At 41.4% G+C, this 26,284-nt stretch overlaps 1 protein-coding gene across 2 annotated transcripts in view; it reads right to left on the reverse strand.

Moving 5' to 3' along the window:
- Window positions 1-1,951: 1,951 nt before the first annotated feature.
- The window catches only part of MND1 (meiotic nuclear divisions 1), a 51,604-nt gene continuing 27,271 nt past the window's right edge, over window positions 1,952-26,284 (reverse strand). The window contains exons 7-8 of one of the 2 annotated variants that reach the window (XM_050896509.1): window positions 10,981-11,025; window positions 1,952-2,204 (exon numbers count right to left, since the gene is read on the reverse strand). In XM_050896509.1, coding sequence (XP_050752466.1) covers window positions 2,098-2,204; window positions 10,981-11,025 — 152 coding nt within the window. In that variant the 3' untranslated portion in view covers window positions 1,952-2,097. Of the gene's footprint in view, window positions 2,205-10,239; window positions 10,298-10,980; window positions 11,026-26,284 lie in introns of those variants that run through there. The other variant, XM_050896510.1, reaches the window with a different exon arrangement.

A 26,284-nucleotide genomic window follows, 5' to 3' on the forward strand; every position in this document is an offset into this window, starting at 1 on the left:
GGTCATCTTCATTTCCTTCTTGAATACGTTAAGCAGCCCAAGCAGTAGAAATCAGTAAGAAACCCTCATCCCCACAGGTACCAGAGGAAGTCTTGGTGCACTAACTGCTACAGGCCATAAATTACCCGAGACTCCTTGACGAGTAGAAGTTCAGCCATGTGACAGTGATTCTAAGAGGTAAGAACCATCAACAAGTTCACATGCTCAACATTCCTTCATACGAACAAGGCTTTTGAGTCGTCATCATCATCTCTGGCGTGTGGCAGATACGTGCTCTCAAATGCAGACGTGCCAAGGAGCTTCTGACACCTGTCAGGTGGTACAGAACAGCTTCACAGAAGAAACAGATCTGCGGGGGGGGGGGGGGGGGGGGGGGGGGGGGGGGAATGACTTAAGAGAAATACTCTACAAAGAACAGAAAAAGCTCTTTCTTTCATGTTTCACAGCACAAAATCCAAGAGTAAGAACAGCCACGCAAGCTACATGTGCTATACTTTGGTTTGGCACAATCACTTAGCTTTGGTGCATAGCACTCCATTCATGGGGCAAAAGCCAGGCCTGGTAAGGAACACTGCATTCAGCTCAAGACTACCCACTTGCATTAAGCTTTTACCAGTTAGCAGCTGGTAAGCTGTTACTCAGTTCGTAACACATTATATGTTAAATATTGGATATATTAGGAATAAAATCTTTCCAAACACATAAAAGGAAATGTCTCCATTGCAATTGTAAGCACAGTGACATTTTACTATGTGCCAGGCATCACATACATTTTCCTTAGGCAACAGATAGCTTGCTACGCTACCTCTACGAGAGGAAAATCTTCCCAATAACTTTGCTGTCTTCATAGACACGAGATGACAACAGCCAGCGGCATACCTGAAATCCTTGGATTTTGACATGCACTGAACTGCTAGGAAACTTTTTAATTGGAAAGGTCACAGGAGACAGACTTCTGCGCGTATCTCCAGCTAAATGTCACCTTTTCAGCGATGCTCTCATCAGGTTACATAAAAGGCAGACAGCCACTTTCCAGTGATACACGCCTCTACCTTGCAGCAGGCCCGCCTGCCTCCTAAAGGTAAAGCTTATATCCTCCAGAATTGTACAGCAGAAATGCCGTCTTGCAATCCATAGCTGTGGGAGGTACAAGACCAGTCTGTACTCTCCACCTCTCTTTCTGCAGCTACTCACTGATCAGAGCTAGAAACCCGAGGCTGATACAAAGTGAGGTGCTTATGAAATCTCACCAAACAAAAATGAGACATTCTCACATTTGTTATTATTTTGGTTGGCTGCTTTTTTAGCCTGAAATTGAAAAACGTGCATAAACCCAAAGATGCTTGATTTTGAACAGCAAATTGAATGTGGTCTCTCACATCCCAGATTAGCATCCTAAATCTTGGTGCACTGTGGATGGATGGGTGCTCTTTGCTCCCTCTCCTATGCACTAACAATCTTGACCAGAGAAGCTTTCTCAGTGTCAAATCCAGTACATTCGCTGGAACAGATTTAGCTCTGATGAACTAGTATTTTCCAACAACAAACAAAATTTTGTCACTAAACTTACAAGCAGTTCTAGCAACACAATAAAGAACAACTTGAAATCAGACCTTAGCCTTTCTACTCACATCCTTACTGTCTCACTGTTTTCCATTAATGGATTACGCCTCTTTTCTATTTCACTGATGAGATGAGGGAAAAATTCATTCCATTCCATATTGTCCCCTGCTATTTCCACTCCAACATCTTTAACATGTTTAAACACAAATCCCTGGAGCTTCTAGCTCTTAGTACTACTCCCAGTTAAGCAAAAGAAGAGAAAAAACCAGTCTCAGGACTTTGTGATAATTATTCCCTATAACCCCTGTCCATTCTTAGTCTGTCTCACAGAAGTAACCAAGAGATTTACTGTCCAGACAGGACAACGAAAAAAATGAAATGCAACAAGTATTTTTAAAATTTTATTAACTTTAACAAAAACTGCAAATTAAAGGGTGGTCAGTTGTTTGGAGAGGATTCAGATGCACATTTAAATGCCAACTGAGAATATTTAACAAACTATGTACAACTGTGTCAGCCATCAACTGCTGAACACTAATCAATGTAATCCAAATCTTCTGGGATTCCAAAACTTTTGTCAATTCTGCTCTCTTCAAATCCAAATTTACGTTTGGCCCAGGACTTTATTGAAAAGATGTTATCTGTAAACAGAAAAGAACCCATTCAGTTTTGAATATTTAGGAAACCATGAATTAGAGTCTTGGCTACAACAAAATCCTTCCATTAGCATTATCTCTGTGTATACGAAAAAGGTACATAGTGGGGAACATCATTATTAAGTAGATTTGTGTCGTGGTTTAACCCCAGCCGGCAGCTAAACACCACGCAGCCGCTCGCTCACTGCCCCCCCCACCCCTGGGATGGGGGAGAGAATCAGGAAAAAAAACTCGTGAGTTGAGATAAAGACAGTTTAATAGGACAGAAAGGAATGAAAAACAATGATAATGATAATAATAATAATATGACAATAGCAATACTAAAAGAATTAAACTATACAAAGCAAGTGGTGCACAATTCAATTGCTCACCACTCGTTGACCGATGCCCAGTTAGTTCCCGAGCCGCGATCCGCCCCTCCCGGCCAACTCCCCCCTGTTTATATACTGGGCATGACGTTCCATGGTATGGAATACCCCTTTGGCTAGTTCAAGTCAGCTGCCCCGGCTTTGCTGCCTCCCAGCTTCTTGCACACCTGCTTACTGGCAGAGCACGGGAAACTGGAAAGTCCTTGGCTGAAGATAAGTGCTACTTAGCAACAACTAAAACATCGGAGTGTTATCAACATCATTCTCACTCTAAATCCAAAACACAGCACTGTAGCAGCTACTAAGAAGAAAATTAACTCTGTCCCAGCCGAAACCAGGACAATATCCACCCCTTATTCTATACCATTTACGTTATGCCCAGATCCCACACTTTCCAATACATTTCCAATTAATCACCATCACCTTTCCTGTCTTTTAATATATACGTATAGATATCATTCCCGTAGTCTATGGGCCGTCTCTATCAAATGTCTGTTGAGTTCATTCAGTCCATGACTTTGAGCTCCATCTATTGTAACAGTCTGTCTGGGCAGGAGGGATGATGCAAAGTCCGCTCAGTCGGCAGAACAGGATTGGGCTTCGGTGTGATGTGGCAGGCAGGTGACATTGGGCGCAGCAGGAGGATGGTGTGTGGTGTCGGATTGTTGCATGCTGAAGTCAGTCCTGGTTCCATCACTATTGCACTTCACTCAGTTTTATCAAAGTTCATTCTTCATTAATCTAAGTAATTCTTACTGTAATACCATTAATATAGCACATAACAGTTATAATAATGATGACAGACAGTGGCAGGATTATATAGCATACAATTTAATCTATTAGCTGTTCTCACCTAAAATCAAATCCCCTTGAGGCACACATCGGACTTCCCCATCCTTCCGCATCACCCACCAAGTGCACCCAGGCCCTTGAGCAAAAGCAATCCCCTGAACGGGTTTGCCTTTGCCTGAGGCAGGAGTAACCCAAACTGTTTTTCCTAGCATATTTTTTATGTGCACTACAGGGACCTTATCCCCTTCTACAGTACGTAAAAGTTCTGATTGGGCAGGGCCAGCTCGATTGGCAGATCCTCTAGTGTTGACTAACCAGGTGGCCTTTGCTAGATGTGTATCCCAATGTTTGAAAGTCCCACCACCCATTGCTTTCAATGTAGTCTTTAACAATCCATTGTATCGCTCGATTTTCCCAGAGGCTGGTGCATGATAGGGGATGTGATACACCCACTCAATGCCGTGCTCTTTGGCCCAGGTGTCTATAAGATTGTTCCGGAAGTGAGTCCCGTTGTCTGACTCAATTCTTTCTGGGGTACCGTGTCGCCATAAGATGTGCTTTTCAAGGCCCAGGATAGTGTTCCGGGCAGTGGCATGGGGTACGGGATATGTTTCCAGCCAGCCAGTGGTTGCTTCCACCATCGTAAGCACATAACGCTTGCCTTGACGGGTTTGTGGGAGTGTGATATAGTCAATCTGCCAGGCCTCTCCATATTTGTATTTCAGCCATCGTCCTCCATACCAAAGAGGCTTTAACCGCTTGGCTTGCTTAATTGCAGCGCATGTTTCACATTCATGGATGACCTGTGCGATAGTGTCCATGGTCAGGTCCACCCCTCGATCGCGAGCCCATCTATATGTTGCATCTCTTCCCTGATGGCCTGAGGTGTTGTGGGCCCACTGAGCCATGAATAATTCACCCTTATGCTGCCAATCCAGATCTACCTGAGCTACTTCAATTCTAGCAGCCTTGTCTACCTGTTGATTGTTTTGATGTTCTTCAGTGGCCCGGCTCTTAGGTACATGGGCATCTACGTGACGTACTTTCACAACCAGGTTCTCTAGCCGGGCAGCAATATCTTGCCACAATGCAGCAGCCCAAATGGGTTTACCTCTGCGTTGCCAATTACTCCGCTTCCATTGCTGCAACCACCCCCACAGAGCATTTGCCACCATCCATGAATCAGTATAGAGATAAAGTATTGGCCATTTTTCTCGTTCAGCAATATCTAAAGCCAGCTGGATGGCTTTCACCTCTGCAAACTGACTCGATTCACCTTCTCCTTCTGCAGTTTCTGCAACTTGTCGTATAGGACTCCATACAGCCGCCTTCCACCTCCGATGCTTTCCTACAATACGACAGGACCCATCAGTGAACAGGGCATATTGCCTCTCATTTTCTGGCAGTTTATTATACATTGGGGCCTCTTCAGCACGCGTTACCTCCTCCTCTGGTGATATTCCAAAATCTTTGCCTTCTGGCCAGTCTGTGATCACTTCCAGAATTCCTGGGTGACTAAGGTTTCCTATTCGACTTCGTTGTGTGATCAGTGCAACCCACTTACTCCACGTAGCATCAGTTGCATGATGTGTAGAAGGGACCTTCCCTTTGAACATCCAGCCTAGCACTGGCAGTCGGGGTGCCAACAGGAGCTGTGTTTCAGTACCAACCACTTCTGAAGCAGCTCGAACTCCTTCATATGCTGCTAATATCTCCTTTTCAGTTGGAGTATAACGGGCCTCAGATCCTCGATATCCCCGACTCCAAAACCCTAGAGGTCGACCTCGGGTCTCCCCAGGTGCTTTCTGCCAGAGACTCCAGGTAGGGCCATTCTCCCCGGCTGCGGTGTAGAGCACATTTTTAACATCTGGTCCTGCCCGGACCGGCCCAAGGGCTACTGCATGAACTATCTCCCGTTTAATCTGTTCAAAGGCTTGTTGTTGTTCAGGGCCCCATCTAAAATCGTTCTTCTTCCGGGTCACTTGGTAGAGAGGGCTTACAATCATACTATAATTTGGAATATGCATTCTCCAAAACCCTACAACACCTAAGAAAGCTTGTGTTTCCTGTTTACTAGTTGGTGGAGACATAGCTGCTATTTTGTTAATCACATCCAGTGGGATGTGACGACGTCCATCTTGCCATTTTATTCCTAGAAATTGAATCTCCTGTGCAGGTCCCTTCACCTTACTCCGTTTTATGGCAAAACCGGCTTTCAGAAGAATTTGGATTATTTTCTCCCCTTTCTCAAAAACTTCTTCTGCTGTGTTGCCCCATACGATGATGTCATCAATGTACTGCAGGTGTTCTGGAGCTCCACCTTTTTCCAGTGCATTCTGGATTAGTCCATGGCAAATGGTGGGGCTATGTTTCCACCCCTGGGGCAGTCGATTCCAGGTGTACTGGACGCCCCTCCAAGTGAAAGCAAACTGTGGCCGGCACTCTGCTGCCAAAGGGATTGAGAAAAATGCATTGGCAATATCAATTGTGGCGTACCACTTGGCTGCTTTTGACTCCAGTTCATATTGAAGTTCTAGCATGTCTGGCACAGCAGCACTCAGCGGTGGCGTGACTTCATTCAGGCCACGATAGTCCACTGTTAGTCTCCATTCTCCATTAGACTTTCGCACTGGCCAAATGGGGCTGTTAAAGGGTGAGCGAGTCCTGCTGATTACTCCTTGGCTCTCCAGTTGACGAATCAGCGTATGGATGGGAATCAGGGAGTCTCGGTTGGTGCGATATTGCCGCCGGTGCACCGTTGTGGTAGCGATCGGCACCTGTTGTTCTTCAACCCTCAGCAACCCCACAACCGAAGGGTCCTCAGAGAGACCGGGTAAGGTGGACAACTGTTCAATTCCCTCTGTCTCCAAGGCAGCTATACCAAAAGCCCACCGATACCCCTTTGGGTCTTTAAAATACCCTCTCCTGAGATAGTCTATGCCAAGGATGCATGGGGCCTCTGGGCCAGTCACAATGGGGTGTTTCTGCCACTCATTCCCAGTTAGGCTTATTTCAGCCTCCAATACAGTTAGCTGTTGAGATCCCCCTGTCACACCAGAGATACAGATGGGTTCTGCCCCTTTATAACTTGATGGCATTAGAGTACACTGTGCACCGGTATCCACTAGAGCCTTATACTCCTGTGGGTGTGATGTGCCAGGCCATCGAATCCACACAGTCCAATAAACCCGGTTGTCCCTTTCCTCCACCTGGCTGGAGGCAGGGCCCCTCTAATCCTGGTCAGAGTATTTGTTACTCACTTCTTGTAAAAATGACTTAGAGGTCCCTTCAAGAGGGTCAGAAGCCCTTCTACTTTGTCTGGAAACCGGAGCGGCATCTTTCCTGGAAGAATCCCCTTTTCTGGTTGTTTTTCCTTTCAATTCACGTACCCGTGCATCTAGGACCGAGGTGGGTTTTCTATCCCACTTCCTCATGTCCTCTCCATGGTCACGCAGGTAAAACCACAGGGTACCCCGTGGTGTATACCTTCTATATTCTCTCTCTTGATCAGAGGAACGCTCACTCCTAATAGCTGAGATATTGGTCTGTACAGGTGGGGAGTAGGAGGTTTTGATCAGTTCGATCAGTTCTTCGGACTTTTCGGACAGTTTTTCCACAGCCGAGACACAGGCTCGTAGGGATGAAGAGAGATTTTCTTCATATTGCCGGAGTTGGCGAGCCATTTCATCCACTGTCGGTGCCTCTTCGTCTTTCCAAGTTAGTACTGCCAATGGGTTGGCATACGATGATGGTGCGCTCCGTACAAACTTCCGCCACATGGGTCGTGTGCATTGAACTTCATCTGGATCTTTGGGTAATTGTAAACTGTCCGGGTCATAATAAATCATCTCTAGCACGGCTAATTCCCTCAGGTACTGAATACCTCTTTCCATGGAGGTCCACTTGCCTGGTTGACATATAACGTCTTCCTTGAAGGGATACCTTTCCTTCACACTTGACAGGAGTCGCCTCCAGAGGCTGAGGGCTTGTGTCCCTTTTCCAATCGCCTTATCAATGCCACCTTCCCTAGCAAGTGATCCCAGCTGCTTGGCTTCCTTACCCTCTAATTCCAGGCTACTAGCCCCATTGTCCCAGCATCGGAGCAGCCAGGTGATAATGTGCTCACCTGGACGACGGCTGAAGTCTTTTCGCATATCCCGCAGCTCACTCAGGGATAGAGATCGGGTGATTACTTCTGGTTCTGCCTCTTCCTCCTGTTCTCGTGATGGCCCTGGTTCATCTTCATCCTTCGCTACACGAGCTGATTTTTTTGTATATTTCTTCTTCTGTATAGGGGCGACTGATACTGGCACAGATTGGTTCTCTGGTTCAGCCGCAGCGCCTGTCGCAGGGGTCGGAGTAGCTGCAGCGCCTGTCGCAGGGGTCGGAGTAGCCGCAGCACCTGTCGCAGGGGTCGGAGTAGCCGCAGCACCTGTCGCAGGGGTCGGAGTAGCCGCAGCACCTGTCGCAGGGGTCGGAGTAGCCGCAGTGTCTGTTGTGGGGGCTGGAGTAGCCGCCTTGCCTGTTGCCAGGGTTGCAGTAGCTGCTGTGTCTGTTGCAGGGGTTGGAGTAGCCGCAGTATCTGTCGGTCTGTTTTCCCTCCCTTCCCCCTGAGGGTGCTGCATAGTATTGAGCAGTGTTTGGTAGATGCTAGCCAGGGCCCAGCACAGTGCGATAAGTTGTGCCTCTTTGGAATCGCCACAGCATTTTCCTTTCAGATAATCTATCATTTTATCAGGGTCCTGTAGTTGTTCAGGAGTGAAGTTCCAAACCATTGGAGGTGAGAAGTTCTCTAGATACCTGCCCATTTTCTCCCACATGCCATGCCACCCATGGTTATTAAGCCTCGGGGCAGATTTCCGAAAGGTATTCTTAAACAGTTGTTTAACCTTAAACAAGGCCTGGAACACATTCAGGAGACATAACAATAGGAACATGCTGGTTTGAACATCCCAAGGATATTCAAAATTCTCAAGAGCCACTGTAATTTGCCTGGAGGAGAAGGGGAAGGTAAAGAAATGTGTCTCCCCTGTGGCTTGGCTCTCCGATGAGAAAAGGTACAAGGTGTAATTATTAATAGTTTCTGATAGACGGCTCCCGAAGTACGGAGGTGACGGCAATGCTGAGTACAAATACCAGATTAGTTCCACAACCAGCAATTCTATTGTATCATAAGCCAGTGTTACAAAGTACAACAACATGATACCTCTGGCCCAGTTCCCACGGGTGATAAACAGCACAACAGGGAGCATATACTGCAAGTAAGGTATTACATAACGCACCTTTAAGAACAAGTGCACCAACTTTGAGAGCAAATACATCAACATTGTGACCAGCAACTATTGAACTAATACAATGTATGTTTATAACAAATTTGTTCTAACACATTCCAGTCAGATTTGTCGTTATCTCAACCCGTCGAGCCCCACGTTGGGCGCCAAAAAGGACTGTCGTGGTTTAACCCCAGCCGGCAGCTAAACACCACGCAGCCGCTCGCTCACTGCCCCCCCCACCCCTGGGATGGGGGAGAGAATCAGGAAAAAAAACTCGTGAGTTGAGATAAAGACAGTTTAATAGGACAGAAAGGAATGAAAAACAATGATAATGATAATAATAATAATATGACAATAGCAATACTAAAAGAATTAAACTATACAAAGCAAGTGGTGCACAATTCAATTGCTCACCACTCGTTGACCGATGCCCAGTTAGTTCCCGAGCCGCGATCCGCCCCTCCCGGCCAACTCCCCCTGTTTATATACTGGGCATGACGTTCCATGGTATGGAATACCCCTTTGGCTAGTTCAAGTCAGCTGCCCCGGCTTTGCTGCCTCCCAGCTTCTTGCACACCTGCTTACTGGCAGAGCACGGGAAACTGGAAAGTCCTTGGCTGAAGATAAGTGCTACTTAGCAACAACTAAAACATCGGAGTGTTATCAACATCATTCTCACTCTAAATCCAAAACACAGCACTGTAGCAGCTACTAAGAAGAAAATTAACTCTGTCCCAGCCGAAACCAGGACAATTTGGAACAGAAAACAGGAGGCTTTTGTTAATGACATACTTTTACTCAGTACTAAGTAAAATATGTCTTCTTTTTTGGAGGTTACCTTTATCTTTTCTTGCTCCTCTTCTATGAGAAGACTGAAAGCTACAATTACAGTGTAAGCCTGCTATAGAGTGATGAGGTAAGTGTGAATATGCATAATAAGTATTTTATAGGTCCTTTTTCAACTAGACACCTACTGTGTAACTGTCTACAACTGTGAAAATCAGTTAACTATAAGGTCCTTTCTAGTCCTGTGTATGTTTGTTCAGATAATGTACATTTTGTTTGAAAGTTAAAAAAAAAAAAGACATTCAAGTAGCTTTATTTTAGACAGCACTTCTCTTTTAGCATCACATTACTATTATTTTAGCATATACATTCTCTTCAATTTAACATCATTTTTCACTGCAGTATTGATTGAAACTCACTATGTCATTCCTAACACTCAAATTGCAGCATTCCTTAAGACAGGAAGTGTTCTCTGTGTCTGCACACCTTGGAAATATTTTCTTTTCTTTAACCATCAGACATTTGGTTTTAAAACTGTCTCTTCAAAAGAAAAATATGCTACAGCATATAACCTAATTGTCTAATTAAATAGCAAAGTACTTTCTACAGGCTGAGGCATAGTTCCTTTACCTCTCTCAAGACACTGAGAACAACAGCCTGTCATCAACAGTAGAAAGCCCTGACAACAGTACTCCCAGAAGGTATTTTCAAATACATAACTTTATTTCCCCATATGCAGTAAACAACCCAGTGCAAATGAAGATATAAAGTAATAATAGTCAAAAGACTATGACAAGGATATCCTGCTGCTCTTGGCATAACCAATGATAGTGAGTAGTCCATCAGTAGTAGATGAATTCTAAACAAAAAATTACAAATTATATTCTAAATAATTAAAAAAAAAAGTAAGGACATACATATTGCTTACTCTGCAAAATGAAAATATATAGCAATATGGCAAAGCTAAGCAACAACTGAAAATTGAGTTAAACTTCCATACAAATGTTATCACAGTAACCTTTGTCAAAACTGTGCAGCATTTTTCTGCATGTCAAAGTTGATTAATTAGTTTGAGAAATACCTACTTCATATTAACATCCATCATATGGTAGCAGCAATGAGGTTCCACAAAGCATTCTACTCTTTAGAAACAGACGAAAACTCAGAAAAGAAGAATTAAACTTTCTGAATACCTGGACACCACCATTTCCAGTCTCTTTCTATTAATGTTTTCCTGATCTTAAGAGATTTTAACTCAACCAAGAAAATGAGTTGCAGGTTTTAACACGGTGTGCAGGACAACACCAGAAGGACAAATCTGTTATGTGATGTGAAGTATGTTCAGTAACTAAACTGCGAAAATGTATTCTTTTTTTTCAATCATGATAATTTATAAGTAAAATATATTTCTGCATGCTTTTATAAGTGAGGGCTATCCTACATCAAGTCCTAATCAAATTTAAAATTCTTAACAATGAGTAGGTCTTTTACTGAAATTGCTCTAGTCTGAAGCTGTGTTAAGCAATATAAATGCATACACACCAGTCCATCTATTGGCTGCCTCCTTGGCTACTTTGTTTGTTTGGCCTGAAATAGAGAAGAAAACAACAACAACAAAAAAATCATACATCACAGTAAAATCATACCATAGTTTCAAGGCACAGAGATTAGATTTTTATTGATGTCATTTTTAGGGAACCAAGGAAGTTATTCTACTGCTTCCAAACCCTTCTTGTTGTATGCTTTTAAGGTTCCAGCAAGCACAAAGCTAAGTTAAACAGGAGCAAAGGAACATAAAAGATACCATATGAACAACTGTGAGTTTTTGAAGTGTATTTTAAAATAAAATAATCCTAGTTTGGTTTGCCTGGGGGCTTAATTGTCTGCACCAAGATTGGAACTAGATACATAGCCTGAAGATACTAGAGGCAACAGAGATGGAAAATATTTCATAATCCTCTATACCTAAGTAATCCATCTCATAGGTGTGCATGACTCTATATAGATAAGGAAAGTGACAAAGGTAGCAGTCTATCACATTAATCCAAAAGTTTATTATATAGTTCTGGAAGGTCTCCCGGGCTTTGAGAACTCCCTCAATGAAATGAACACAAAATAATGTTGCTGGTTATTAAACTTGGCTTCCCTCCTTTACCACCGCTCCAGATCTAAATACATAATAGTAAATTACCGTTACTACAAATAGCTTTTATATAGTTTCCATGAGGCAAAACAGCATCAAGAAAAATTCCTCTTAGATCACCTTGCTCCCATTAAAATAAGTACTGAATCAAATCAAGCAGGTTGGTTTGTAATGTGGGAATTTATCAGAGTCATTATGGTTCTCACGCCTACACATAACTTAGTTATTCCCAGTTAGTCTTGTTAGTACTTGCATGATAATACTCGTTTGAATGGTCAGCATGAAATTTGTCTCCAGGAGTACTGAGAAGTGAATATATGATCAGGTATCCATTGTTATAAAGATTATCCTTCAGGCAAAATTAAATTATGTTGAAAAATCATCTGCTAGCACACAGGAAGGTAAGCACTCATTATTCTACCCTTAATACATCAGTAACTGATGTGAAAAATGTTTAAATTGGAGTAAAATACCATTTCGAAACCAGTGTAGTTTCTAAAAATGGCCTACAATTAGAAAGTTTGGGCACAGCATGAAGAAAAGCAAAAAAGAAAGATGGGCAAAAAAAGGGAGTGGGTGAGAAGATGGCATTTTTGCTTGCTTGCATGCATCAGAAATTCAAGTTATTCCTAGCTTGAGAGAGATATTCCTTATTTCCTTTGCTGACTGCTTGTTGCCACCCCCACTTGTTCAGTGCCATGACTGGCAGCACTGACAACATACTGGCAGCCAATGGCATTTTGAACAGTACTTTAGCTAATGCTACTTAAAGCAAGTCTGCAGAGTAAGTGCTTTCACTGGTCAAGATATTAAATGTGTTAGCCATGATACTTCCCTCAGCATTTTTCTGAAATGCTAGAGTAAAACTGGAAAGCTGTATTTGACTCCAAGTAACGAAGTTTGAAATGAAGGGGGGAAAGTAGGGTAGTATTAAACTCCATGGATCCAGAGCTACAAGGTGACAGCATCCTGATGGCGGGTGAGCCAGCCTAGTCCACAGCACCTGCTAGGTCTCAGCAGAAAGCTCTGTTTTGCTGGAAGCAGCTAACTAGCTGAGCCCTGCACTTCTGCATCACACAGCAGCTCTAAGTTCCTGCAGCTTTCAGCACACAGCCTTGTGCTTAAAGCCCAGTGACCACATGGTACAGTGCATTAAAAAAAACCAATAGTGGCAGCATGGTGCATTGTCACCCTTCAAACATTGCTTATACATGTTAAAATATACATATGTGATAACGTATTTTTAAAATGTGACTTCTTGCCTCTGTCAAAGAAAAGGCTGAGGTGACCGACAGATACAGGTTGGGCAACAGGGTGGTTAGAATGGCAGTGGCTGCCTATAACTGAGTTGTGGCTAGAAATGAAATCATGGTAGCAAGAGCAGGAAGCTATAATGGGGAAATCCCACAGTGGGCAGCACCTTCCATGACTTAAATAGCAGAGAAATAACAAAAAAAACCCAAACAAAAGAAACGCCTGAGAGTAAAAGTTAGAAATATTTTAACCATGTCATTCTTTCCATGCACCACCTGGGACTGATCGCAGACTGGCAGCAAAGTGTCATGGTAGAAGCGTGGAAGGATCACAAGTAGAGGCAGTACTTCAGGATGGGGAAGGTGACATTCAAACAATCTGGCTGAATATCAAAGAGGCTGCCTCAGTCCTTCAGAGACTGGGAACACACATCCTCCACATTACTCTGCTGCCAGGGGGCTCAGAGTTGGGGAAACAAGAGCCACTTGTAAAGCCTCAGGCACATGACATCTCCAGGAAAGGCATTCACAAGAGGCTGGGGCAACTCTTTGCTGCTTGCGATTTCCCATTTACACTAGCTGGCCTACACGCCCATGTACATAATAGCACCATAGGGATGCAAGTATGGATTTATTCTGCCATGTTGAAAGTTGCTTAGACCATCAGGCATACTGTATCAACAGCAATGCCAGCTAGCTTGGCAAGTTGCAAGACATCCACGTGTTCCTCATGTCCAGCCTGAGCAAGTTCATGCAAACAAGACAGCTTGCACTGTCTCTTGTCATCAAGTGAGACTGTCACTGCCACTGCTGCAGGATGGCACTGCAGTCTGCTTAACCACTAATTCCTTCACTTAAATTTTCCCCTCACATTTCTTTTTTTAATTTTGGGGTGGGAGAAACACACCTCATCCATCTCCAGAAACTACTATGTCATCACCTCAGCTGTTGCCCCATGGCTATGGCCTGAGCACTTAGCTATCTGAAGGCAAGATTTAAGTCTCTTGCGATCAGGCTCAACTCTTGCCTATGATTCCACTGCAGGATCTTGTCTGCCTGCTGTATCCAAGCCTGAAAGAGGAAGGAGAGACAGGTATTGGTAGTTATGGACCTGCATCACCTGAAGACACCAGCTACATCTGCATCATCGCCAGCATCTTCCAGAGGCCCTCGACTCCATCACAAGAACTGACAGAAATGAAGGAATCTGCACCTTGACTACTTTCTGGAAACCTTCTATAGTTGCTTGTTGGGACTTTCATTGGTTGCATCATCTGTATGTGTACGTGCATGGACGGTGAGGGAAAGGAGGAGTAGTAAAACAGACATCCCCCAGGCACACCTACTTTATGTACTGATGTAACTCAAAGTCATGCTACTTCTGATTGCCTGTTCTCTAGCTCCACAGGATCACACAGCCATTGGCCTCCTGGTTTTCAGACTGCACTGAAAAAGAAAGTTTAAGATCTAAAGACGACAGTAGCATGGGAACTTAAAAATGTATAAACCAAAGAAGAATCAGGACACAAACTGTATGAACTGTAAAAAGGAGAAACTCAGAGAGCGTGCTGAGGGCAACTGGCTAATTGCCAAAACCACCACAACCATTGGCTCCCAAGCTCGGCTGGAGTCTTGCTGATCCTCCTGCTGACCAGAGCTCCTCTATCAGAACTTGATTTTTAGCAGCTACTAAATAGTGCTCCAGTACAGAAGCTGTGCAAGACAATGAAAGGACCAAATGTGCAGAAGAGGTGAGCAATACAGGAGGCAACATATGTTCCAGATGCTTCCAGATGTTCTCATTACCACTATTAGGCCCTAGTTACGCTCTATGTTATATCTATACATCTGCATATAGGCTGACAATATATACAATTGCTGTCTGGAAGCAACAGAATAATCCATTTGTTCTGGACATTACATATTTATTTTACCAATTTGTGTGACTGCATCAATAGACTTGCCTGCTCCCATGCCTGCAGGATACAAGTCATTCACTTGGCTGAGGCACACACCTATATCCTCCGCTGACCAATTTCAGGCACACTTGGCATTTTCTAAGCAGGAAAATGGAAGCTTGCATTTTCTCTCCTGAACTGAACAAAAGCAACCACTGTGTGTACAGCAATGCAAGGCTCGGGAGGAGCATGGCTTGCAACACTAGTCTGTTCTGTTAGCAAAACACACCTGGAAATATGCCCTAAACAGTGAAAGGCTAAGCGTCAAAGAGTTAGTTTTGACCAGTCCTTATGGAAGTCTCTTCTTCCCTCAACCCCCGGTACCTCTGGAGAACTGCAGGGAACTCAAAAAGCCCAGATTCTGGGAACTGAACCATTGTCCTAAGCATCTGGGATTGTCGTTATCACAGGAACAATCCCCTGTATCCCCTTAGAGGAAAGCAAAGGTAGCCAAAGGAAGGTCCAGCAGCAGTCAATGTCTATAAAGAAAGTGAGGGAGGGTTGGAAACATGCTTTTTAATGCAGGTGAGTGACATTCTACCAGCGACCCACACGGATTCAGGAGCAGACCAGGAGACAGAGCTGACAAAAGGGTGTGTGGGCAGCTGTAGGAGGTGCAGTAAAAATCCTTCTAAAGCAAACGGACAGCACCTGGTCAGGAGCGAAGGCCAGCAGCACAAAACATTAACACAGCAATGTTTCTGAACAAATCTGAACTGGCAATATATATTGGCTCAAATCTTAGCACAGTAAGGCCACATTGTTTCTGATCTGACTCAGTAAGCCCTACAGTCATTCTCAGCATACTGCAGAACTACAGCCTCCTCTTTCCTCTCTTTTTTCCTCCTTCCCCCAGATTTGCTCACTTTTCTCCTGGAAGGGGGGAGGAATTAAAGGTCCTATTTGCATTCCAAAATGGAATGGCCAAAAATGGTTGAAGCCTCAAATATTTCCACAGGAGGGGAAGATGACTACATGACTCATCAACACAATATATATACTCCAGGAGACTAAGTCTTTCTATCAGACTTCAGACAGTTCCATGGGTGAAAAACAATTGTGATAGCAACAACCACCACCATCTCCTCACAAACATCTTCCAAACCTACTTTCAGGTACTTTCTAAAAGTTTTTTTAAGTCCTGCACGTATTATTAAAGGAATACTAAAGGAAGCAGTCACTGAATAGTATTAAAAATCGGACTGTAAAGGTAATATATTCCAGCTCCAATAGCTTTACTAAAAAAAAAAAAAAAAAAAAAAAAACAAAAACTCAACAGCCAGAACTAGCTCACAACCACCTATAAACTTGGAAATGAAGAAAGAGTGGTAGCTTGCTTTCCTCTCCTAGCTTCTACTCTGGCATTTTCAGGGTAACTTTAAGGATTATTGTAAGTAATGTTTTTATGTGTAAATAAAATTTTCAGGTCCAGGAACCTCTATTTCAACAGAATAACAAAAGCTAGTTATATTTATAAAACCGGCACAGTTTGATGCCAGTTTTGACCTACCACAACTAACGCCACAAGAAAATTGTATGGATTTCCTCACTTAAAAGGTGCATGGCTGCAGAGGGAACTAGCACCTTTTCAAGGAGCCAGTCACCCATCAACCTGTGGGATTGTTAGCAGATATATGCAAAATACAACTGCAGTCTTCAGCATGTGGGCAAGGGAGTAATTTTACATTGTGAATCGCAATTCTTCGGCATGAAATGCAGAGAACAGCTGCAACTGTTCTCAGGGGCTAGTGGGGATTATTAGCCCAAAGATTCCCAATCTCTCTCATGAAACTGGTCACAGTAAATTAATTTCATTAGGTGGATTTGAATTGCAGTAATAATTCTGCACCCACTTAGACTGAATTTAAATACGAAAAATGGCAACTACTGTAAGAACAGTATGTGAACTTGAATTTCCAATGACTCTGATTATCCATTGCCTTCTGCAGAGTTATCCATTCTCCTGCTCACAGGCTGCCCTCACTTTCCAGAAACATTGTTTACCTTGCTATCATCACACTGTGACAGATTTGTGTTTCCCTGCCTCTCCTGGAGAAGCATCATTACAATATCCTGTGATGCACAGTTTCCAAAATCTTTCCCATTAATGAAAACGTCTCATGCAAATAAAGAGCCCCTCTCTAAAGGCCAGGGTAGAAGGTGAACATAGAAATTAAACACGTGTCATCCACAGAGAGTACAAAAGGTAATTGCCTAGTAACTCCTACTGACATGTCCATCCACAAACTGACACCAGAGACTGATCAAGAGACTGTAGCTTGCCATTGGAGACTACTCATGGCAATGATGTGATCAAGTGGCTTTTTTAAAGTCCATATTTGAGTATCCTTGAGACTAAGTAGTCTACAACACTGTCAAAAGGGTAACTCATAACATCGCAAGAACAGCTTTAGAAGATGTTTTGTAACCAAGTATTAGGCAGAGATACCTCCACACTATATGCAATCTTTACCTTCCCCCATGCTTCCCAAAGAGGTGTTTCCTCTTATAAGCAGAATAAAGAGCTCTTGTGTAGAAGAGTGATAGCACATCAGAATTCTGTCAACTCCTTTGAATCCAAAATAACACATCATTCTTCCCCCATACTCCAGTATCCCACATAACACTTATCTCCATGATATTAATCAACAGGTCACAATGCTTCAGAATTCATGACTAAATTCAAGTCAATGCATAAATATGATTTCTCATTTAAATGACATCACAAATTCAATAGAACTACTTATACTGACATATTACTAAATAATAAGGGAGTATCGCTTTTTACATTTAGGCTCTCAAAGTTTCAGAACTACAAGAAAAAGCATTGATGATTATGAATCCTACCTACTGATCTACAACTGTTTTGAAAAGCATAGAACATAAGCCATTTGTGATAGAAAAATACTCAAGAAATTTTGATATATGAATCAATTAAATTAGCATTTCTCCTGCAACAGCTCTGTGTGTGTGTGTGTGTATACATATGCTTGAAAATAAACCTGAGCAAATACATAACAGTGCCAGTCTTGTCTATATGGTGAGACATGGCAGTGCATAGTAAAGCTACTAATAAGCTGATCCACATCTCTGGGAATATGCTTTTAAAGCATCTGCGATCTTTCTTAGTGTGTTTGGAAAAGAGTGTCAAGTCTCATCAGCAAAAGCTCCCTCTGTCCCATACAAAAAGGTCACACTGTCAAATTTCATCAGGAAGTACACAGCGTCTATTTGAAAAACGTCCAACAGAATTTGTCAGAATTGCTACCAAAAGATTCCTCTATGCAAAATACATGCTCTTGCACTTAAGTTTACTATAGTCATGTACCCACAGAGAAAGACCATTTACCTTTCAAGTATTCTACTTGAAAGCCCACGCTGAAATCTTAGTTGCATAACTAAAATACATCTATTCTTATCCAAAGAACAGAGGGAAGCAATGTTTTTACAAAAGGGAAACAAGCATACCAACTTTCTGATTCAGGGCTGCCTAACAACACTTTGTTTTTCTTTCAGTGGATAACTCCTCCCTCCCCACTTCATTTACTAATAAACTCCATACCCACAGCACAGCTAAAGGAACTTGCAAACTTCTGTGCTGCTGAACTGCATTTCGCAAGGAGGCCCATCCCAGAGCACTATGGTTTTTGTCCAGTTCAGGATGTTACTCCGCTGCATGCCTCACATGTCACAGACGTTGCAGAGAAGAGTCTGGAAGGCATTGCAGGAGCTCCTCCGGTCTCTGTACCCATGACTCAATGCATGTCCAACTTTACCTATGCCATTTCTGAAGTATTTGTAGCCTGTTTTTAAGGTTTCCAGTGTTGGAGCTTTTACAACCTTCCCAGGCAATCTAGTTCTGTGTTTGATTATTGCTACCATTAGAACAGTTTTTCATCTAACCTTTTTTTTTCCCCTGCAATTTAAGGCTATTACTTATTGCCAAGTTCTCCATGAACCTGAGCAGCAGGCTATTCCTTTCCTTTTTTGAACGAGATACAGATATGTGAAACCCATGAGGAACAATCTTCTTTTGAGCCCTATTTTTGTAAAATTTTTTCTCCTAGAATGCGGTTGCTCAATGTCCGGTCTTTTTGCTTTACTCTGAATTCTCCCTAGTTAGTTATATACCTCTCAAATAGGATATCCAACACTGTCAGGGTTACAGCTGAAGCCTTACTAATGGCAACTTGAGTAGAAAGATTATTTCATACATCTCATTGCTGGTTATACTTCTGTTTCTGTATCTTAGTATGACTATTTTGCTTTTGACAACAAGAATCTCTTATATTCAACCTGTAAACTACTATAACCCTGACATCTTTTTCAAACCCTCCCCCCTTAACCAACTGCTCCAGATCATTTGCGTAACACAATATCCTTGAATGCGTATATGTCCTTGCACTTGCCACTACTGAATTTTATTTAGTGTTTTTTAGACTAGCTTTGCAATTTGTCATACTCATTTTGAAATCTCACCTTGTCCTTTGTCCATGCAGTCTCTCCTAGTTTTGTCATCTGCAAATGTAACAAAAGTATATCTTCTATTCTATTACCCAGCTCATTAGTATAAATACTGAGCAGATGCACAGACACGATGGACCCTATTATAGAGCGTCAGCGATTCTACCTCCCTTTCTGATACTGAATTACTAATGAATACACCTTGAGTACAATTATAAAGTAGTTAGAGATTCACACTACTGCAGTTTCATCAGGATTGTATTTCCCTGCTTTCCTTACCACAGTATCATGCAAAACTGAGTCAAAACACCAAAGACAAACTTCTCCCAATCTACAAAGGTCTCTTACAGTGGCAAAGACAAAATTTCTGTGTTCTTCTAGGTGTTTCTGAATCAGTTCTCTGTTCCAGATTTTTTTCTGGTACTCTGCTCTCTTCAGTGAAACTAGCTCATAAGATGTTAAAGTGAGGAGGGGAGAAAAACCATTGGAAATACTCTCAAATACACCACCAGTGCCAAGATTAGTCTTGCACTCATACAATCTGCCCTGCAAAATGTCTGCAGTTAAATAGCACAGAACAAGGTATCTATATTAGGAACATACACTGATAATATATGGTCCTACTCTAGATAAACCCATAATGAAAACATAACTTACCATCCCATAACATATGGGAGATTTCCTAACATATGAGATCAGCAACACATTTTTATTTAAACAAGGCCAGGGAAGACTACACTTCACAGTCCTGCAACTTAGCACTGAAGACAATGAATTAAACATCCACAATACCTTTCCTGACCCCCTTTTGCCTATGGAAGTCATGAAAAGATATAAACCAGTATTTTTAAAAAAATTCCTTTGACTATCACCATAACTTTATCAAAACAGTCTAAATGAATGGTACCATACACAACTAACCTAGCAGGTCTAACACTGGGAGAGAGAAGCAAAACAATCACTCCACAAAAGCCTTTTTGTTTCGTATATAAATGATCTATAGATTACTTCCATTTGATGCTCTCTTCAGGGCTTTAAAACATGGCCAAATGGATTGCTACCGATTTATTTCTAAATCAAGGAGTATCATAAATGTAGTCATCAGTAGCCATTTTCCACACCACAAATTTTATCAAGTGTCTACCATTCCTAAGCAGCTCAACAGCTTTTGCCGTAAAGATTTACTGGCTCAGACAATAAAATTATTCCCACATATTTCACCCGTCTGCCTCTCACCCTACATATTTTTTCTGCCATTCCAATATAAACAAATAAGAAACAAAATAAACAGAAAGAACAAAAATAAGCCTTGTGAGCGTTCTCATTTAATTTCAAGAAAAGGTAACTTGCCAGAGTAGCCAGTTTATTTAAGCAGGGTGTTACATACGTTAGCTAAAGATTTGATCTTCCAACTGCCTCTTTTCTGAGTGTCCAAGTAAAACCCCACTGACAAAAGACAAGCTATTTTAAAATTTGTTCCTTTTTTTTTTTTTTTTGCTTAACCAGCTAAAACGTAGCCTCATTTTAAAGCAAGTTGGCCTAAGCTGACACTCTCCAAGAAGAATAGTCTTGCTAGAATGTGTTTGAGGTATAAAAACACAAGTATGCATGTGTCTAAACATTTAGGGCAGTTTTTCATTGCAGAGTAACCTCTTAGCTGGAGTCCAAACTTTAGGCCAAACACAGAGACAGAGAAATTCTCTGAAACGCAGAGAATTAGGGCCTTTTGCTGAAAGCCAAATGACCCTTCTGAACTTCAGCTTCCCAGCTTCAGTCAAAAGCCCCACATTTCACTTTGAGCTTCACACCTTAGGAGTATATGTGCAGATGCATCTTAAACTGCACCAGTCTGTCCTGGTGGTTCTTCACTCATTATTTCTTCATGGCTGTTATATTCGCCTTTCTTTCGAACTGCCAGAAGCTGCTCACCTATTTACCCACCTCTGTTCCTCTCTCATTCAGTTCTTTCCAAATCCATTTTCTACACAGTTCAACTCATTGCAGAGTTCAGGAAGATGCCCTTTGAAAATTTGTCACCTGATGTGCTCCTAGTTGGTCAGAGGATCCCTGGTTGCTCTTCAGGGCAACTACCGCAAGACAGACAGTTCTAGGAGATGCATGACAAATTACCACATGTATGAAAGCCTTCTGAAGAAGGTGGCGAAAGGCTTCATCAGACACACTGTTTGGTGGAAAGAGAGATTTCAAAGACCTCAGGAGAGTCCACCACAAGACAAGGATATACACACCATCAGTTCCTAACTCGAGCTGACAACTTGCTGTTATCACTGGTGAACTGCAGCACAGGAATGAAGGGCCAAGGTGAGAACTCTTTAACCTACTTTTGTCAGGAAAGGTCCTTAAACCACCACATTATGGCCTCCAGTAATCACATCCAGATTCTGGTCTGCAAGTGTTTGCTCCGTCGAAGGACCAGCATTTTCAATAACTGAACTGCAAACAAGCCTCCCTTGATTGTCAAGATAAAAAGAAAATTGGAAGGGATGAAGATAAAGGAGCAGAAATACTGCTTGAACTTGCAATTCCTTCTCACTTGCTATGATTACCGAAGGAGCTTGGAGCATCAGTGATCAAGTATACATTTGTAATTCCACTCATTAGTACCCTGTTCCTTTTTCAACTTTACTTAACAGTTAAAATTTATGTTTACTGTTACTATGTATAACTATGATTACATACACGTATATTTATAATTTTTAGAAAGAATTAGGAATACAGTTACATTTTGTTTTGGTAAAGCACTTTGCTTTGTCTTTTAATATAGCTTTTGAACAGGTAATTTAGTTTACCAACCTTCCAACTGAATGACATGCCATTCAAAAGAACAGTATAGGGAACGGGGGAAGCATTAAAAAAAAAAAAAAAAAAATCTTTGCTTGATGCAGTTAGTCGAGTAAATGTGTTCTTTCATTACTAGTGCACATCTATATACATTCTGGTACTCCACAATGAAGTAGGAAAAAAGGAAAAAAAAGGGGGGGGCTGGGCTTTGTGGTTATGTTTTTATTAGTAGCAGATAGCCCACAAGTTATGTACATGAACATACATTGTCTATTTCCTGTCATATCCTCATCCAGATCTTCAGGAGATGAATACATTAAATATACAATTCTCCGAAAAATGAGACTAAGTAAAAAAAGGAGTGCTTGCTTTCAAATCTATTATTTTTCTATGTACTTTTAGCAAGTGTCGGGTTCACTCCAAAGAAAGCTTAGTTTAATCCTTTAAGGCTAACATAAGTGTGGGTGGACACACTAGCCTAACTTCAACTGAATGACTAATTTCTAATTGCAGATCTTTGTTAATGGTATTGATGCATAAACCATAAAAAGCACAGCTTGTCTCTCAGATGCCAGGTGCGTATTTCATGGTCAGTAGCTAGAAAACATCCTCTTAATTGCAAACTGAACATATTGGATCTAGCGGTGATTAAAACCACCGCTCTCTCTATAGGCTTTATCTGTACCCTATTGATCTTGGCGGCACCTAGACTGGGCTTAAGATTACTTGTAGACATTCACTTTTTCAAGCGAATCTTTACATTTATAAAAATAGCTACTTAATAGTTCATTAACTGAAAGCACTGACAAGGCTCTTTAGTTTAAATAACCTTTCTGATACATTTTCTGAACAATAGTCTTTGCCACAAAATATAAAAGAAAACCCATTAAACCATTTTGTAAATTATCAGCATTTTGACAAATTTTGAGTAAAACTGATGCAACTCATTTTAAAGCCTCTCCATTAGCCATGATAGTCTAATCTTCATTTCTTCACTATGGTTTCCCCTCTGGGAACAGGGACTATTCCCAGTATTAGTAAGAAACCCCCAAAAGAATCTAGCACTTGGTACTAAGTTTTTGTAACATTAAATACATCTGTATGCATAACACATTTTCAAATTGATTTGAACATAACAGAACGTAATAGCTAGGTGATCAACAAAAAAAATCCCAAACAGAAAAAAACCCCAAGACCCAAACTATGCATCCCACAAAATCCAACAGCTAAATCATCATTACCTTTCCAACATTCAGCCTCAAGATATTAAGATGAATGAAGAAACTGGTAAACCAGAACTATTTTCTCATACTGTCTGTATACCCCGATATAATTCTTCATAATAGTTTGTCAAGCTGAAATTTTCAGTGTTTAGACACATCAGAATTAGAAATTTTTGAAGCATCTATAATGAAAAAAGACTTTCAAGTACATACTACATATAGCATGACATTTTCATGGTATTCAGTAAAGTCTGGATATTTTCCCAAAATTTATTTTCACACAGCCATGTAAATATTAGTTTTACAAAATAATCTAACCCTGAACTGGACTGGTAGTGATGCCTCTGAGATCACACTTCTGGAGATTCAAAAGGATAACTATCTGGATATTTGTGGTTTGAAATCCTGTCCATTTGAATCATGCCTCTTGCTACAGGATAAAAATAAACAAAGAGAGTAGAAGTAAAAAGGTTGACGCCAAAATTGCTACATTACATGTTTTGTATCTGGCAGTTTGCTAATTTTTGAGAATACAGTTTGTTTAGACACATTCAGATCACTGTTTTAAAGGTAAAAGCCTAAGACAAAGGCTTATAAATAAGCCCCATAAACATTAGCAATCATACCACATGGAAGTCACTTACTTCAGTCAGTATGTAACTATTTCTGAGATTACTGTCCTATGCAAAAGCACAAAGTAACCAAAGCATGGCTACTGTGAAAAAAGTAGCTAAGGCCCAACAATGTTTTAATATAGTATAAATCAACATTCCTCTAATTACAGTGCAAGAACAAGAAGTTTGAAATTCTAGAAATGTTTACTTTACAGTGAACACTGAAAATGTTTAGCTGTTTCCAGTTACAAGCTGGCCAACAACTCAGAGCAAAATCCGTACCATTTATACACTCAGGCTGCCAGACAAATCCTTCTATAAAATTAATTGTCAGAAAAACTTTATTAGCTCCCTAACATCTCTCTCTGGCAGGCAGAAAGAATTAAACTTCTGCAGCAGATTAATCTTGATGTTACGTGGAGCTTTTTTTGTTGGCCTTATGAAAGTCTGGATAAATTATGACCTATTGAAAGCTTGCATTCTCCATGCCTTTGTCCTCTGTCATAATCTTTAGGGAATCTAGCAGCATCACATGTATCCAACTTTGCATACATATATGTTATGTCATACAAGCCCTTCTCCTGGAGGACCAGAGAATCTCTTCTCTACAATGGCTGCTTCCCATGAGAACATCCTCCAGTCTACAAAAATCTGTCCCAAAGCTGAGAAACAAGGGCTCTGTCCTCTGCCAGCTGAAGCAGGATTACAAGTTTAACAGAGAAGTATAAAATCCCAGTATTTATTATTTGTTACTTCCGATGACTGTTGTCAGTTTTACTGCCTTTAATGTTGAGGAAGAATTTATTACTCAATCCTAACTCATACAAGACAGCTTAAACAACATTTCCAAGTGGCAAAGACAAGCTTCAACCACTGAACTGCAGTGATCGTTAGAAGAAATCCATATATTTTGCAATTCTAGATATGTCTTTACAATACCCTACCTGTAAAATGGAATTATCCAAATATATCCACAAGACCAGACTATTATGTAGCTTCCTCTAGTGGCCAGTCCCTAAATCTTGTTTCTTCTGCTATTTACTGTAGTTAATGGTTACATACAAATACCGAAATTCTGCGTTCAAATGCTGTAAACGTTAGAAGTGTTTACACTAGAGTTTATACTTCAGCTCTCTAATACAAAAGCCAAGGAAATTAAGCCAAAACATATAGCAAAACATTTGTTACTGATATTAAAAGGACAAGCAGTGAAGTCAGCAAAAAACAGAGTTTAGTTGAGTCTTCAGATATTTGCTATGAATCATCCAAACTTTGTTTTGGCCCTGGAATTAGTGTGTGTGTGTTTTAACGAGGCTTATCGCTGTACAATAGGTTTGTTTCTGCAATACTCCTTTGAGGGGAAGAGCAATTAAAAAGGCATAGCAAAGCATTCACCAAATCTGAAGGCCACCGAAATCAGATGACAATTTGATACACCCCTAAAATACCACAACAAAAATCAAGGCAGCTCTATGATATTGGATGGGAAATTAATAGAGTGAAATTTTATACTAAGCATCAGAAAGATTTCCTTACAGGTTGAAGTCATTAAGGAAGAAGAGGGAAAACCCAAATGTAGAAAGTGACAACTGCCCATTACAAAACATATTATATTGAACAATCCAACTCTTAAAGAGTGCAATTATATAACATAACAGCCATCTCTGATTTCTGACTTAAAATTGAAATAAGGTAATTTAGAGTTAGTAATCTGCTCAGGCGATCTAACTGAAAATGATCACAAGGATTATGTTATCTAAATTGTACAGCTAATAGAAAATCATATCACTCACGTGCAGTTTGAAAATGCTTTAAAATCTATGAACCAGTAACTTTGATTATAAGGTTATTCTGTGAAACAGCGGCAGTAACTTTCATGTCTAGCTGAACACCTTCCATTGCTTGAGATTCTTTATTGCCTTCTCATACTAAAACCCATAACTTCCTGCATCTTGTTTTGCCTTTGCACTTCCCCACACTCTGGAACGAGAGAAATGCCCCGCAACCTTTTTTTTTTTTCCCCTTAAAGCCTGTAAAATTCCATTCAGCTTTGACAAAGACATTAAGTCCCCAAAATTGACATCACCATTTATTCATTTATACATTGCCAGCAACAATGCGCACTGCCAGTGCAACAATGACTGACAAAACATATAACGAAGCAGAAACTTTTTAACTGAAGGTCAGGGACAAATTATTTTCGAAACACTAGTGCATATTCCCCTGGGAATCCTACAGGTAGCCCAACAAGGCTAACCTCACCAGCTCCCTTAAATGCTCATCTCTCCATTGCAGAAGCTCACATGGCGCGCGCGCGCGCGCACACACACACACACACACGGGGGGGGGGGGGGGGGGGGGGGGGGCGGGGGGCGGCGGCATGCCTGAA

This window comes from Gymnogyps californianus, chromosome 4 (genome assembly GCF_018139145.2).
Source record: "Gymnogyps californianus isolate 813 chromosome 4, ASM1813914v2, whole genome shotgun sequence".
NCBI classification, from domain to species: Eukaryota; Metazoa; Chordata; class Aves; order Accipitriformes; family Cathartidae; genus Gymnogyps; species Gymnogyps californianus.